This window comes from Citrus sinensis, chromosome 3 (genome assembly GCF_022201045.2).
Source record: "Citrus sinensis cultivar Valencia sweet orange chromosome 3, DVS_A1.0, whole genome shotgun sequence".
NCBI classification, from domain to species: domain Eukaryota; kingdom Viridiplantae; phylum Streptophyta; class Magnoliopsida; order Sapindales; family Rutaceae; genus Citrus; species Citrus sinensis.
Genome location: NC_068558.1, coordinates 24,088,213 through 24,103,382, shown reverse-complemented (window position 1 = coordinate 24,103,382; position 15,170 = coordinate 24,088,213). Strand labels below are relative to the sequence as shown.

Below are 15,170 nucleotides of genomic sequence, written 5' to 3'. Positions count from 1 at the left end.
TACATAATTCACTGAATCACTTGTTATTTCATAGAATATTATCATAAACTAATAATTTATTAGTTTACGGACTGATTGATATTCACTTAGCTAATACTTTTTTTTTGTCACTGTATTTTCTAATTAAAAGTAAAAGTGAAAAAAGAATAAAAAAGAGAGAAAGAGAAGGAAAAAATAATGTTTAGTACAAATGATAAATATGTCAATTTCAAGAAGAGCTTTAAAATTTAAATAGTGACAATGATGGTATTTTATATTGTTATACTTCAGAAATTTTGACAAGAATATTCCTTTAATAGGATTCCCCTTAAGTGCAACAGTGGCACCGTGCCACAGTTGCACCTAATCGTTGGATGCAGTTAGATGTCAGTGGATCCCACCAATCCAACTGCATCCAACGGCTAGGTGCAACTGTGGCACCGTAGCCTGATCCCCTTTAATGGAGAACTTTTGATTGAGGTCAGGGTGTCCTGTTTCAATTTTTTTTTTAAATATAAATTCGGTCATCTATTCCAAACATTTCATTCGACTACAATGAATGTTTTTATTTTCTCTCTTTCAAATATTAGAATATTTTTCACTTTCATTTACAACAAAATATTATTTTATAACAATTCATTTAATTTAATCGAATTTAAGAATATACTTTTCAAATTTCTTGAGAGCAAATTAAAGCAGACCATTTTAACATTTGACTTCCCTGAAAAAATTCAGACAATATATCCTGAATAGAGTAGCATTGCTGTATACTTATATGTTGAAACTAGAGGTATAATCTGTATTGGCCAACTTGAAATTAGGTTTAATTAAATACATCACAGTTGAGGGGGTAATATGAGTGATTTTTCTTTATTAAAAAAAATAAATAAAGCCAATAAATAACGACAATTTAAAAGGAAAAAAAAAGACAAAAGACTGTAGAGCTCATGCTTACAGCAAAATACAACAACACACGATCAAAACCCAAGAGCCCAACTGATTATTTTATACTAATATTTATTTATTTATTTATTTTTGTCTAATATTATATTATATTTAATATTAAAACTGAAGTGTTGTTGACTCATACTCAATAATAGTTATCTTCTTCTTTCTCAGCACAGACTAACCCCTTGCATGCATGCTCTCCATTTGTTGCCAAAATTTCGAAAAAATATTTTTATTTCTTTTTACCTCAGTAACTTAAACTCTCCACTTGAGAAAATCAAAATCAAATCAACCTCATTCCATTCACTAGATATTTTATTCAGATAAAATTTGAGACCAAGACCAACTGCTTTACTTGATCAGTTGATTGCCAGCCACACTGAAGAACCCAGCTATGGTTTGTTCCTTTTTCTATTTTTTTAAATTTATTTGAACTTTTTCTTTTCTGGGTTGCTGCTGCTTTTTTAGATTGAAATATTTATTATTATTATTATTATTATTATTATTATTATTATTTTGTTTTCTCTATTTGTGACTTTCTGTAATCTTTTTCTCTTTTTACTATATTTATATTCATATTTTGGAGCATGATTTTTTATTTTATTTATTTTTGCGCCTGATATCTAAAATAGGGAAATTCACAGGTAAATTTAGCTGCGGATTAGTTGTGATTATAATCTTTGAACCTCACACCTAAATTTGGGGAACCCCTTTTGTATTTGACTGATGTTGATGACTATTTGTGGGCTTTACTAAAAATTAGTATTCATTTCCAAATCAATCAACGCAGTAAAATGAAAAGAGAGGAAATTGTTTAGTCTCTTTTCATTTATTGCAAAGATGCAAATACAGCTCTGAGTTTTTTTTTTTCCTTTTTTTTTTAATTTATTATTATTATTATTGAATGGATTTCTTTTAACAGGTTGTAAATTTTCCTGGTGAGTTTGTTGATTTTTTTACTCTTTTTGAATTTGGTAGAAATATAATTTATTGTGGTATGTTTTCTGGATATCGTTCATTTATTGCTAATGTCCTTGTTTCTGCATTTGATTTCAATTTTTTATTGTACCCTTTGGTGGTTTATACTGCTCAATTCAAATGAATGGAAAACATAAACATGTTATTTGAAATTGATTCTAGGTAGTGTTGTTATTCTTGCTATTAATTCATTATTATCTGTTAATTTGAATTGAACGTAGTTGAAGAAGTCGGCAAGAATATTCGTGTCATCTAATGACTTAGTTTTAGTTTGAGTACAGCTGATATTATGTTGACATTCTATCAGGAATGCTATTGTTGATTCTGTCTCATGCCGTACTTTGAATTGTTTGGTTTCAGTGAATGATTGATTTTTTTTCCCCTATTATTGTGATAATTTATTTTTTGTTGTGGAGATTTTTCTTTACTTGTTTGATAACATCATGTTTCCTTATCATTTTTTCATTTTCAAACTGACCGGAATTTTTCTTTCTTTCTTATTTTCCTGGTGTTCCCAAATTGTTATTGGTTGTCGTTTTTGGAATTATTTTTTAATGCAATCAGTCTTCTTTCTTTTGGTTTGAGTTGTGTCGTAAGTTTTGTCACATATTTATCATTTCAGTATAAGGTAACTGTGTAAGGTGAATGTTTTCCTGTAGTCTATCATGTAATCTGAATTCTTCTGTAAAATTTGTCATTTATATGTAATCAGTTGATGTCACTTGGACATAGTTATAACTGTCTTCGTTTTGGTACATTTTCTTGTGAACAACTCATTTAACTGGTAAAACCTCTTCGGTGGTACAAGAGGTCTAGAGTTTGAACCCTGCTAACATGGGTGGGAAGGGGATTTAGTTTCTAGTCTAGCAAAGTTGCAATGCTTAAAAAAGATATTATTTATTTATTTATTTGGTACAATCAATTGACTTTCTAGTTTTCACAGTATATGAGAATGTCAAATGTATCTTCAGTATTGTTTGTGATCAACAGTGATACGTGCACAAAAAATAGCACAAACATAGTGCACTATCACTAGAAGACAAAAGTGTTTAACTATAGGGGGGAAATATTCACTACAAGACAATAATTTTTCTTGTCTTTTGTGCCTTTAGAATTAAATTTTTGGTACGTAAAGCATTATTCGTTCATGCATCTCTATGTCTTCTAATTAATTCACTTGCAAAAGCATTGAGTGTTAACATGGCTTTGTTAAATCTCTAGATTTGGCTAATTGGTTTTGCTACAGTGGTTTTGTGACGGTGCCAATGTTGTGTATTCTAGGAAAATATCCATAGGGATACAATTTGGCCCTATGGATAGAAGTTTCTTATAAATCTTTCTGCAGCTTAGCAGAAGTTTTCTTTTCACTTTTACATGAAAGAATTTTCTGGCTGGCTATATTTAATTGGTTTGATTAGTTTTACACACTATCATCTATTGAGTATGATATTTCAAGAACTGTCACTGTTACAGTTCCGTGCTTTTTTTTAAATATACCTTTTTCATATTTTTTGTTAATCGCTTGCTAAAATAGTGGTAAACATCTTGGAGTTGTACTTTTTATTTTCATATTTATATTATTTTTACATTCTGTTTTGATATCTTGCCACTGATATGTAGGCACAGCAAAAGATGCACTGTGCTGTCCGAAGTACCTATACTGATAACCAAAAATTTTTTGAGGGAGGAAAGTTTTACTCGCTGAATAAATCTTTCGAAAAAGATAATTTCAGAGCTTCATTGGAGGTAATGGATTTTCATTACAATGACCAATTTGTTTTCGATACCTTAACCTTTTTTACCTCAGCTGGGTTGAAAAATAGTTTTGGATTTATTTTTTTTTACCTCTTTTTCTTCAGGATTCTGAAATTGCTTCTCTCAACTCGAGGAACTCTGATAACAGGTAAAACCATTTTGGTTAGTGTTATACTTATTTCCTTGTACGATGCTAGAGAATGATAATAGATTGGATAAAATTTTCCAACTGTGTTGTGGGTTCTAGAGACAGTTTATGACTGTTGTTATGGATTCATTCGTTTCCTTCCTTTAGTATTCCTTCTATATGTATCTCACTTATTGGTACTCTTGGCAATGAACTTTCTAATTTTACCCATTAGCTGCTTCTCTTCAGATTTTTATCATGTTGTAGTGATATAAATCCTGGGAGAGGGATTGATTTTTTGCAAGTACTGAAATTCTATTACACATGGACACACACTTATCCTTGCTATCTTTTTCTTTTGGTTCTATATTATTTCCTGTTTTGTTGCAGAAATCTAAGATGTTTGAAGCGGGATACCCTTTTTCTAATCCTCTCAACTTTATGACTGAAACATCTGATAGGGTTTCAAATGTCAACTCGTTGACTGATGTAAAAGTTAGCTTGTTGTAGACAATTTCAATGTCTCACTTTAATGCTCCGGAATTCCGAGCTGTCATCTCGCCCATGCTTCAATCTAGTCTCCAACTTTGGGGAAATGTTTTTGGCATTGTGGTCGAGTTTTGTCAGCTTCATTTTTATTACAAGAAATTTTATGGTTGAGCCTTTAAGTCATGTGGTTTGAAGATTTGTAGGTCATTGCCTCTTTCCTTGAGCTTAGAGTTAAACTACTAGGAAAGAAGAAATATATATATATATATATATAATGAGCTTATGGGGATATTTCTTGCATCGGTTCTTATCAGTAGCCCATCGCGAACATAACTTATGTTTTGACAATATATTAGTGTGCTAAATCAATTATCCTCTGCTATTTGGAAGGTGTGCTGTCATGACAGTCTGTACACCTGAATCAGTTGGACTGTGGAGAATTGTTGCAGTACCACCACCATGTCTTGATCACACTAATCAGTTGGGATCTGTAGCTCAAGGGAATATGGATGGTCTGCATTTAGTTTCTCCATCTTCTATCAATTCATTTAAAGTTGATCGGCGGAAGGCCCAGAAAGGATCTGTGCATGATGTTACTTATCCTGTCAACGCATCTACACTGAGAAGGTCTCCTGGATCAGATGTGCAGCAGCAATCTCGAAATAGGACCTTGGCTAATAAAGTGACCAAATTGAATGAATTCTCTAGTAGTTCTTCCTCTCAAAGCTCTATCCCATGCAGCACTTCCTCTTCTGTAATTCAAGGAAGATCTAATTCTTTTAAATCGTCCAACATATTCGTTGAAAATCCCAAAGTAGACAACATTGTGGAGAGAAATTCTAGAAGTAATGCAAGGAAGAAGGGGAAACAGAACAGGAAAATTTCATGTGATTCTGTCTCCACTGGACCTGAAATTCTCTCTTCGGATAATGGCCATGGTATTTTGACCTCAGGACCCTCTGATAACGTTGACATAGATCGTGGGGATGGGTTGATATCGTGTGCAACTTCACTAGAAGATTTATTTTTGGATGGTAGAAACGATATAAACCACGTAGAAGAAGACAACAATGGAATTTGTAATAGTTCTGAATCACAAAAGACGTGCACATCCTACATTGATGAAGTAAATTTATCAGAAGCTGAAGTTTCTTCTAGTGCTCCAAGCTTTGCTGGGGAACATCCCTTAACTGATTCAAAAATGATGGTTCAAATGGAAGACCAAGGGTCTGTGACTGATGGAGGGGTTGAGGAGCAACATCCTTTACGGATCAGTTGTTATGATGCAATACATTCAAATGGATTCTCTGATATGAATGACTGCAGAGTTCGGGATTCTGTTTCTATTGGTTCCAACAGTGATAATAGTACTAGTGCTAGTTTTTACACTAAACCATATGGTAGAGAAAGTAACAAAAGTAGTTTTTCAGAATCAGTAGATTCTAGGTCCAGAAAGGGGTCTTTCTCTCCTCTGAACTTGCTAAGTAGTGTTGTAGATTTCTGTGATTACTCTGAGGGAAAGAGATATGTTAATCAGGGTCTGAACCACAGTGATATGCAAGTGGCTGTTCCAGGGAAGTGGAATAAGAAAGCTAAAATGGTGCCGGGGAGTTCAAACGCCCTCAAACCTCGAGGTGCCAGAAATTCTCGTATTAGTGCAGGGAAAGAGAATAGTCATTGTGTCTGGCAAAAGGTCCAGAAGAATGATGCAAATAAGTGCAATTCTGAGTCTAGGAAAGCAAATGCTGTTTGCTCGCAGTTTCTAGGTACTGTAAAAGAGTCTTCCTTACTGAAAAGAAACTCTGATATGACTTATGTAAATATCCCATCAAAATCTGAAGATAAAAAACAGTTAAGAGATAAGGCTCCAAGGAAGTTAAAAAGAAAAATTAGTCCTGGTTCAAAACACGAGTACAACTCTTATTCCCAGAGGGCCATGTATTCCAGTAAGGCCAGTGCAAATGCTCGTAGTAAAATTGGTAGTCAACAGAATGAAATTCGGGATGTATCTGCACAGCTAAATAACCAAACGAGAGTGAGCAGTGCTCCAAGTTCTTGTTCCGATGTTGGTTCTCCAGAATTTGAACTTCAGAGTAGCAAAGTTGAATCCTTGAATTCTGAATCATCTCACAGTTCACAAGATTGTCCAAAAAATTTGGAGTCAACAGAAAGAGTCTCTGGTGCTGTTTCTGCTTTGAAAGAACATCAGGATAGCCCATTGGCAAAATCATGCTATTCTTTGGACAAAATGAATATGCTTGAGGTGCCATCTCCGATTTGCCTTCCTCATCTGATATTTAATGAAGTTGCTCAAACTGAGAAGGACGAATCTCTTGCAGAACACGGTAAGCAAGACCATATTTCTGGATCTCCTGTGCAGAAATGGATCCCTATTGGGACCAAGAATTCTCAGAGTACATTCTCAGCAAGTTGTGGCAGTTTACAGTTGGCACATGCCGATGGAAAAGGCACTGAATATTGGACATTGAGAAAAAACTTCGATAAGAAATCTGCTTCCAATTCCCAAAACCTAATTTCTTCATTGAATGTTGGAATGATGAGCATGGGCCTCGACTCTGAAAGTAAATCCTTGCAGGAATATAAGGATACGCGGGGTGTGAATGCTTCTCCATTCAAAGGGAACAATAATGTTGCAGCTGATTGCTTGATTAGTGAATCTGAAGATCAAAACTTTTCCACATTTGAAACTGGTATAAACAAGATTTTGCAGGCAGTGGATAATGCCTGTTGGATGCAAGCAGCATCTGAAGCTGTTCAGATGGCCAGTGGTGGCCGGATTGCCGAGTTTGAACAATTTCTCCACTTCTCATCTCCAGTTATCAGTTGTAAGAGCAATTTAAGCAGCTGTAAGAACTGCTCAGAGGACCAGGTTGTTCGTGCATCTTTGTGTAGACACGAGACACCTAACGTTTCATTGGAATGCCTGTGGCAGTGGTATGAAAAACAGGGGAGCTACGGGTTAGAAATCAGGGCAGTGGATTATGAACAGACAAACAGACTGGGAGTTGATCGCTTCTCATTTCGTGCCTATTTTGTTCCATTTTTGTCAGCAGTTCAGCTCTTCAAGAACCGTAAAAGCCATTCCTCAAGTAATGGCCATGGGTTTCCTACTTCTGGGGTTTTTGGGACTTGTGAGACTGGTCAAAAATTGCAAAGCTCTGCTAACATTGGCCATTTACCTATATTTTCAATGCTATTTCCTCAGCCCCATACTTCAGGTGCAAGCTCTTTGCCGCCTGTGAAAGAGTTGGGTAAATCAGAATGGTCTTCAGTTTCTGATAAAGAGGGCATGTCTGTTCCCTCGGTTGAAAATTCCAATGATCTAGAGCTGCTTTTTGAATATTTTGAATCTGAACAACCTCGGCAAAGACGGCCATTATATGAGAAGTAAGTACAATTTCTTTTTATTTCAAAAAAAAAATTCCTTTTATTTTCAAAAAAAGTTAAATTTTTATTTTGTCCAAATTGTTATCTCATAAGATGAACTGGTAACCAACGATCACCAATTGTACAAACACTTGATGCCATCAATCTTGAAGTACTGGTTTTGCCCAGCTCTTCCATGGGCCCAACTCTAAAATCAGAAGATCTTGAGTTTGTTTCTCATCGTCTTGATTTATTATATTGTGCTTATAGTTTTTAAGTATCTGACAACTGATAGTTTTATGAATTTAGTCATTCCGTGCACCTTTCCTGATTGTGTGTTTTGTTAAACTTGAAGCTAAAACCTCAAGTTATTTCCACTTCTATTTTATGTTTGATCAATCACTTATTTGACAATTTAATCAATAATCTGTGTACTGTTGCTTTCACATAAATGGTAAACTGCAGGAGCTCTTTCTGACGTGTTTGTGGGGGGGGGGGGGGGGGGGGGGGGTTTGTGCTGGGTTTATGCTTCCTTTCTCTGTTGTTTCAATGAAACTTTAGGCATCAAAAAGGGTGATGCTTCTCCTTTTAATTGTTGCTATTTATCTGTAATTATGTATAGGATGGGACATTGCAACAAATAAGTTTGATTTTAGAATTGGGAAGATGTTCCTGTCTATTCATCTAACTTGATCCAATAGTTCATAGAATTTGTTAATTGAAGTCGGAAGCTAAGATTTAATATTGCCAACTAACTCTCTGAACTGTGGGATTATAAATGACAGGTAGTTTTGAGTTTGTGGCCCACTGAATTAAAATTTTTAACTTGATCCTTTTCAAAATGATAGCAAGAACACAGCCATAAATCAATTGATTATAAATTTCTTAGGTCAACAGATTAATGCCATTTGATGGACCATGTCCTCTTTAGTTTATTTTACTCGGGGAGGGTCGTAAAATAGTTGGTCATTCCTTACTACTTGCTGGTATTTAATTCTTAAGAAGTATGGTTAAATTATCAGGCTGAGCGATTTGACATCTTTCTTAATAATTTAATCACTCGTTCTGTTTTTTCTCATAGCAGAATTCAGGAGCTGGTTACAGGTGAGGGGCCTTCAAATTGCAGTGTGTATGGAGATCGAACTATTTTAAACACCATAAATCTATGCGATTTGCATCCTGCTTCCTGGTTAGTATTAAAACTTTCCAGATAAATTACTTAAAGAATCCTCTGTCTTTCATTTGAGAACATATTTGCTATAATCTAATTCACCTTATGGAACAATGATATTCTCATCATCTTGAAGGATATTCGAGCAGAACAAATTTCATTGTATCAACTGATCCCAAAAAATGTAGTGACTTTGATACCACCTGACTTTCAGGTATTCAGTAGCATGGTATCCCATTTATAGGATTCCAGATGGCAACTTTCGTGCAGCGTTTTTGACTTACCATTCACTTGGTCATATGGTTCATAGAAGTGCAAACGTTGATTCTGCTAATGGGAAGGCATGTATAGTGTCTCCTGCTGTGGGTCTCCAAAGTTACAATGCCCAGGTAGCATTAATTGTTTTAACTGTGCACATTTTACATTTGACTTCTGTACTCAAATTCTTTGAGTCAATGCTTACCCATCTTCTGTACTGTTGTTTCTGTGGGAAAAATTTTGCCAGATTGCATTTTAACAATATGTATAGCCCTTTTCATGTTCTCTCAATGAATTAAATATCACTGTTGTCCTGCTGTGATGTTCAATATGTGACCCATTTATTATATTTTGATTAGAGTTTTTTGGAATGTATAAATTGTCTAGCGATTTGATAGGATTTAGAGCAATCATCCATGCTTAGTAAAAGAAAGAAAAACAAAAAAGAGAATTCTACTCAATCATACAAGTAATTCAAACTCTTACAAAAGGCTGACAATTTATTTAAGGAAAGTTTGATTGTCATTTGAAAGCAGCTGAAATTTGTTTGGATTTAAAGGTATGAAATAAATGGGTCAGAGGTAATGAGAGTCAACAGCCAAAACCACTGTGTGGTAATTAGACTACTTCCAGAACTTGATGTAGTAGAATGTTTTTACATATTCAGGTTTGTGAAGTGATGTGAGTCAAATGGTTGTCATTTCCGAAATGGCATATCCAAGATTTTGAATTTACTCGTGCATAAACACTGTTGGTTAGTCTGTTAAAAAGCTTTATATTTACCACATGCGTGTGAACAGGGCGAATGCTGGTTCCAGCTAAAGCACTCAACATCGAGCAGGAAAGCAGAAAGCCCAACTGTGAGCAGTTCTGTAATTCTGAAGGAACGGTTGAGGACACTTGAGGAGACGGCGTCTGTTATGTCAAGAGCAGTTGTTAATAAGGGAAATCAAGTATCTGTAAATAGACATTCTGATTACGAGTTCTTCCTCTCTAGACGACGTAGTGGCCTTCCTTGAATCTCCCTGTTTATTATCGACGGAGCAGTATCTTGTATGTATATATTTATCAATAATTTTGACATGTTCAGATAGAAACTAACCTCAAGTAGGAAGTTAAAGTGGCTGACCTTCGTTACTTCCATGATTTTCATCTGTTTCCATATGTGAATAGGTGTGTCTATGGTTTTGTCTACAAACTTGTAATAGTATATTTAGTGAGGATATTAAGTTAGCATTTTTCTGATGCTGTAGATACCTGTGTTCAATTTAGCGAAGGTTTTTCAGTTCAGAATATGAACTTTTTATCACTATTAACAAGTACAGAGATGCATTTCAGTTCTTGTTATCATGTAAAAGCTTACATTCTTACCCCTTTTATAATTCTTAGTTTCTTACATTTCATGTTTATATAAATGACAGTTGAAAGCCTATTTTATAATAGTATCTAAACGTACACACACCGCCAAATATCTATTTTATTATATTCAATAATATGATACTTTTCGTGCAATTTTTTCATGAGATTCTATTATAAGTAATATGCCTTACAATAGTCGAGCATAAAATTTTATAGTTTGTGAAATTACTTATTTTAAACATCTCATAGTCTTTAATTGTTACTTTGAGCACTTATTTATTCTTGACACGTTTAAAATTTACAATTCAAAATTTTATCCTTGGTGCCATTTATAATTCCAAAAGTCTTATTTGCACAATTTAAAAAAAAAGACCCATTATCTCTTTTTCTCTCTTTTGGGCTTTTGCAATAGTACTGGAGAAATGACTTGAGTAATTAATAATCTCCTTGAGTCATTTTATTATTGCATCTCAAGCAAATAACTCATCTTTGCTAAGATTTAAAGCCATTCCATTGCCATGATTTTTCTCAGTATTGCTCCTAAGCAATCTCATCGCAAGCACTTTCAAATTTCTCACCAACTTTGCTAATGTCCAAACATTTTTTTAAAAATAAAAATACGATTTATTTTTGGATTGTTAAAACCTTGTATTTAGTGTTAATGGTTTGTAGAAGAACATATTAGGAAGATGAGGGTAAAATTGTCTCTTCCAAGGTTTGTGTTTCTGTCCTAATATTCAAGTAGTATGGTCTAATATGTTTATATCCGTAATTTGATTTAAGGGTATTTAATAAGATTTTTAATTAAATTCAGAGTGTTTAAAGTAAGTTTCAAGTTGTAACGCTACTATTGGATTTGACGAGATCTATGGTTATAAGTTTATGCCAAGATTTTAAGTCATAATAGTCAAAATAGTCCAGAGTTTATGCACTATTTATGTACAAAAACATTACTCTACTTGAAGTTTAAAGCTTGCCATTTTTATTTGTTTTTCAAATTGAAAAATCAGAATAATTAGTTGTGTATATTTTCAAAAACTAAATTAGAAAGAAGAGTTAAAGTGGTGGACCTTATCGAATTTGAGAATAACAAGTGGAAATCTCATTCTCGTAAGGAAGTGGGAAATAATTTCCGGATTGATTCTTTTCCACTCCTTTATCGTAATCTGTTTATCATTATAAAGAAACATATTAGAATCAACTTTGATTAACACTGTGCATAAAAATCTACAAGAACTTGAATCTATTTCCACAAAATTAAATAAGGGATGCGAGAATCGTTCAACCCAAATTAATTATTTTTATTTAGTGGTTCAGAATTGGTCGTGATTTGTGTCATTGTGCGATTATGTCTTTATCGATGTAGCATCAAATGCTCTAAAAATGAAGCAAGTTTAGTTAAATATGATTGAATATGACTCGAAAACAAAAATTAAAAAAGTAAATATAGTATCACAACATGTTGTCAATGTGTCATCTGTTGGGATTATGTGCTCTTTAAAGTATATTAATTTATTTATTTATAATAAATATATTTTATGATTTAAAAAATATTTTAAATATTTTTCAAACATCTTAATTGCATAAATATTTTGAATAAGATTCATTTAATCATTATATATATATATATATATATATATATATATATATATATATATGCGAATCATATGAATTCACAAAAGATATAAATATAAATTATCTTATAATTAAACAAATTGAGTTCACAGTGGATAAATAGAGTTGGATTCTCTATGTATGTTTACATATAGTAAATTCATTGAATGATTTGTTTTAATCATGTATGAATTTACTGATTTAGTTTGATTACATTGAACAAAATCACATACAAGACTTACTTAAACTTTGAAATAACTGTCAAACTTATTAAATCCCATAGGCACTGATTTTATGATAGTCTCAATATTGAGTTAATTATAGTTTCATGTTTGTAATTGTCATTTTATTTGAGTTACCAATGGGCGCAACATACATTATAGCCAGAGTTACGCTATATCTTGGTGGAAATAATTATCAGCAGTGAGATTATAAGTAATTAGGAGTAGTGAGATTATAGATTAATAATATAAAATATGTATAACGGATCTCTTGATGGGTTTTCGATATTTGATCATAAAATTTTATGGCTAGAGTGTGTCAACATAATTCGTATGTTGAAAATGATCATTAGAGAAAACTTGTAAGGAATAAGATGTAATTAAATTGATTGAGATATCAATTTAATTAACGATGTGGTACAAAGGATTGTTTAATAAAGAAATCAATGTGACATAGATCGAAATATTATTCGAGAATACTATCTTAGATAGCATACAATTATAGAGATCAATTCCAATATTTTAGTAAGTAGATTTGGAATTACATAATTGGGTCATTTTAATTACAAGCCTAATTATTGTACCTATTACTATAATCTCTAAGTTAACTCATTTAATTGACCGCAACACTACTAAATTGATAAACAAGATAACTAACTATTTAGATTAAAAGCTTAAATATATTATTTGGTGCGAGGTTTCATTTAATATACTTGTGTTTAAGAGGTCTTGCATTATTTTACAATGTGGGCCCGTATAACAAGAATAAGTGTGATGCCACTTTTGGTTTTATCTTATCTTTTAATTTAAATCAAATATTTTTTATTTAATAGAATTTAAAAAAAAAAGATAAATATGAAACCTAGGTTTTTCACCAAAAAGAGATATGAAAAGGCTTGTTCTTTCACAGAAAAACAGAGGAGCCACAATATATAAAACATAGAAAAGAATAAGATAAGATGCCACAAGGATAGGTGGTTTCAGTAGTGATAAAGGTGTCCACACGTCAAGTGCATATTGAACTTAAGTCATAATCTAGATGAATGTTGGTGATAAATCGTGATATAATCAAATTGTTAATGATAGATTGTGATCTAATAAAATTGGTGGTGACGAGACCTAAATTACTTCTATGAAAAAGAAAAGTTACAATTTCTAGATTATGGTAATTCTATACGTTGTATGAGCATTACAATTCTAATATTTATGCTGCAAAACTATTTTTAACCAACATCATCCTCATCATGTCGTCATCATCACTATTTTTAACCAACATCATCCTCATCATGTCGTCATCATCACTGTTAAGTCCACAAATGTGATTTAGATTTGAAAAATTTGGAGTAAACATAACTCTTATATTTTACTTTTCTTGTTCAGTTTAACATTAAGTAGCGTTTGGTATTTTGTCTAAAATTTAACTAGATCTGAACATTATAGAAGTATGAATGGGTCTAAATGCATATATCGGAATAATATATTTATTTTTCATTCTTTTATACATGAGTGCAAGCGATAAGTTGTCTGCTTTTGTAAACCCAAAATATCCTAAATCTAGTATTTTTACACTTATGTCCTTGAAAGTATCATATATACTTAGAAGTTTAAATAGGTTGTGTTATCTCATACAATAGTATTTATATGTGATAAATATTTATAAGGTAAGCATTTGCTGTATAATTTATGAAAAAATAATTTTGATAACATTAATTGAAATAATATTTGTACATAAATTAATAATTGTTATCCTAAAATTCAAATTGAAAGTATTTTGGGTACTTAATACCAAGTAAAGGTGAGATCAAGAGAAATTCAAATATGACATTAAGTTACGCTATAGTTAATTAAAAAAATCCTTTTGATTATAGAAGGGAAAAAAAGGTTACCGGGTTTGATATTATAAGTAGAAAATAAATAAATTTAATGAGAGTATTTGTGAGAAAATTTAATTATTCGGAAATTTTATCATTAAGACAAAAGAAAAAAAATTTATTTTTTTCATTCAGATAAAGATAAAATATAAAAATTAATAGAAAGCTTCATGTTTAAAATTTATTAAATTCAGTCAATAAAAATTGCTGTAAGTTTCTTAGATAAAATCATTGGAAGCCAAAAGCATTGAGGGCCTTAACGACTTTTTTTCCTTCTAATGAATAATTAGCTTTCCAAGTTCAAGCTAAAAATAAAATGCTCAGTAAAGAAATGAAATTCTTCAATGGGAAAAACAAAAATGGTCATTAAAAGAAAGTTCTTCAATGAAAGTGATTAATTTTATCCCTCAACTCTATTTGAAATGTACTAAATGTAGTGATTAATTTTATAGTTCATAATTTAAGACATCAATATGTGGATGCAAGCTGGTCTTTCAAAACAAAAACACATAGCATCTTAAATATAATGGAATAATGCATGCAAGCTGATCTTTCAAAGCACAATCAATGCAATGATTGTAAGTTGTGCTTCCCCTATAATTAACGAGATTTATGTTATTAATGCGGCTGGCCTACACTTAGAATATTCCAAGAAGCCAGTCCACATAGCATCTTCAATTTTTTATTTTTTGGGTCTATGTTTAATATAATGGATTGAATCTCATGCCATGTTGACACCAATCTTAATTATTTCACTGATATTTGAGTGAGCAAAACCCTTACGAATCGGAGATTTATGATGAATGTCAACAATTTTAAAGAATGCATTGGTTAAGAGGGGCATCATTTGACACCTCTTTACGGTATAAACACGTCGTAAATAAATGAGTTTGATGAAAAAAAATTAATATAATTATTGAATAAGTCGAGTCTATATCAACTTAATTAATAATCATGTTAATGAAATTTTTAAGTCTTAACCAAATCTATTTATGGCGCAATTATTGAACAAG

The 15,170-nt window shown here is 32.2% G+C and overlaps 1 protein-coding gene across 1 annotated transcript; it reads left to right on the top strand.

Annotated features, from left to right (window-relative positions):
• The first annotated feature begins 1,060 nt into the window (after window positions 1-1,060).
• On the top strand, window positions 1,061-10,429 carry LOC102612440 (uncharacterized). Its single transcript, XM_006493366.4, has 7 exons — window positions 1,061-1,324; window positions 3,526-3,651; window positions 3,765-3,808; window positions 4,667-7,684; window positions 8,748-8,852; window positions 9,049-9,223; window positions 9,893-10,429. Exons 1-7 carry the CDS (start codon window positions 1,322-1,324, stop codon window positions 10,109-10,111), a joined length of 3,690 nt encoding a protein of 1,229 aa, XP_006493429.2. The 5' UTR covers window positions 1,061-1,321; the 3' UTR covers window positions 10,112-10,429.
• The last annotated feature ends 4,741 nt before the right edge of the window (window positions 10,430-15,170 follow it).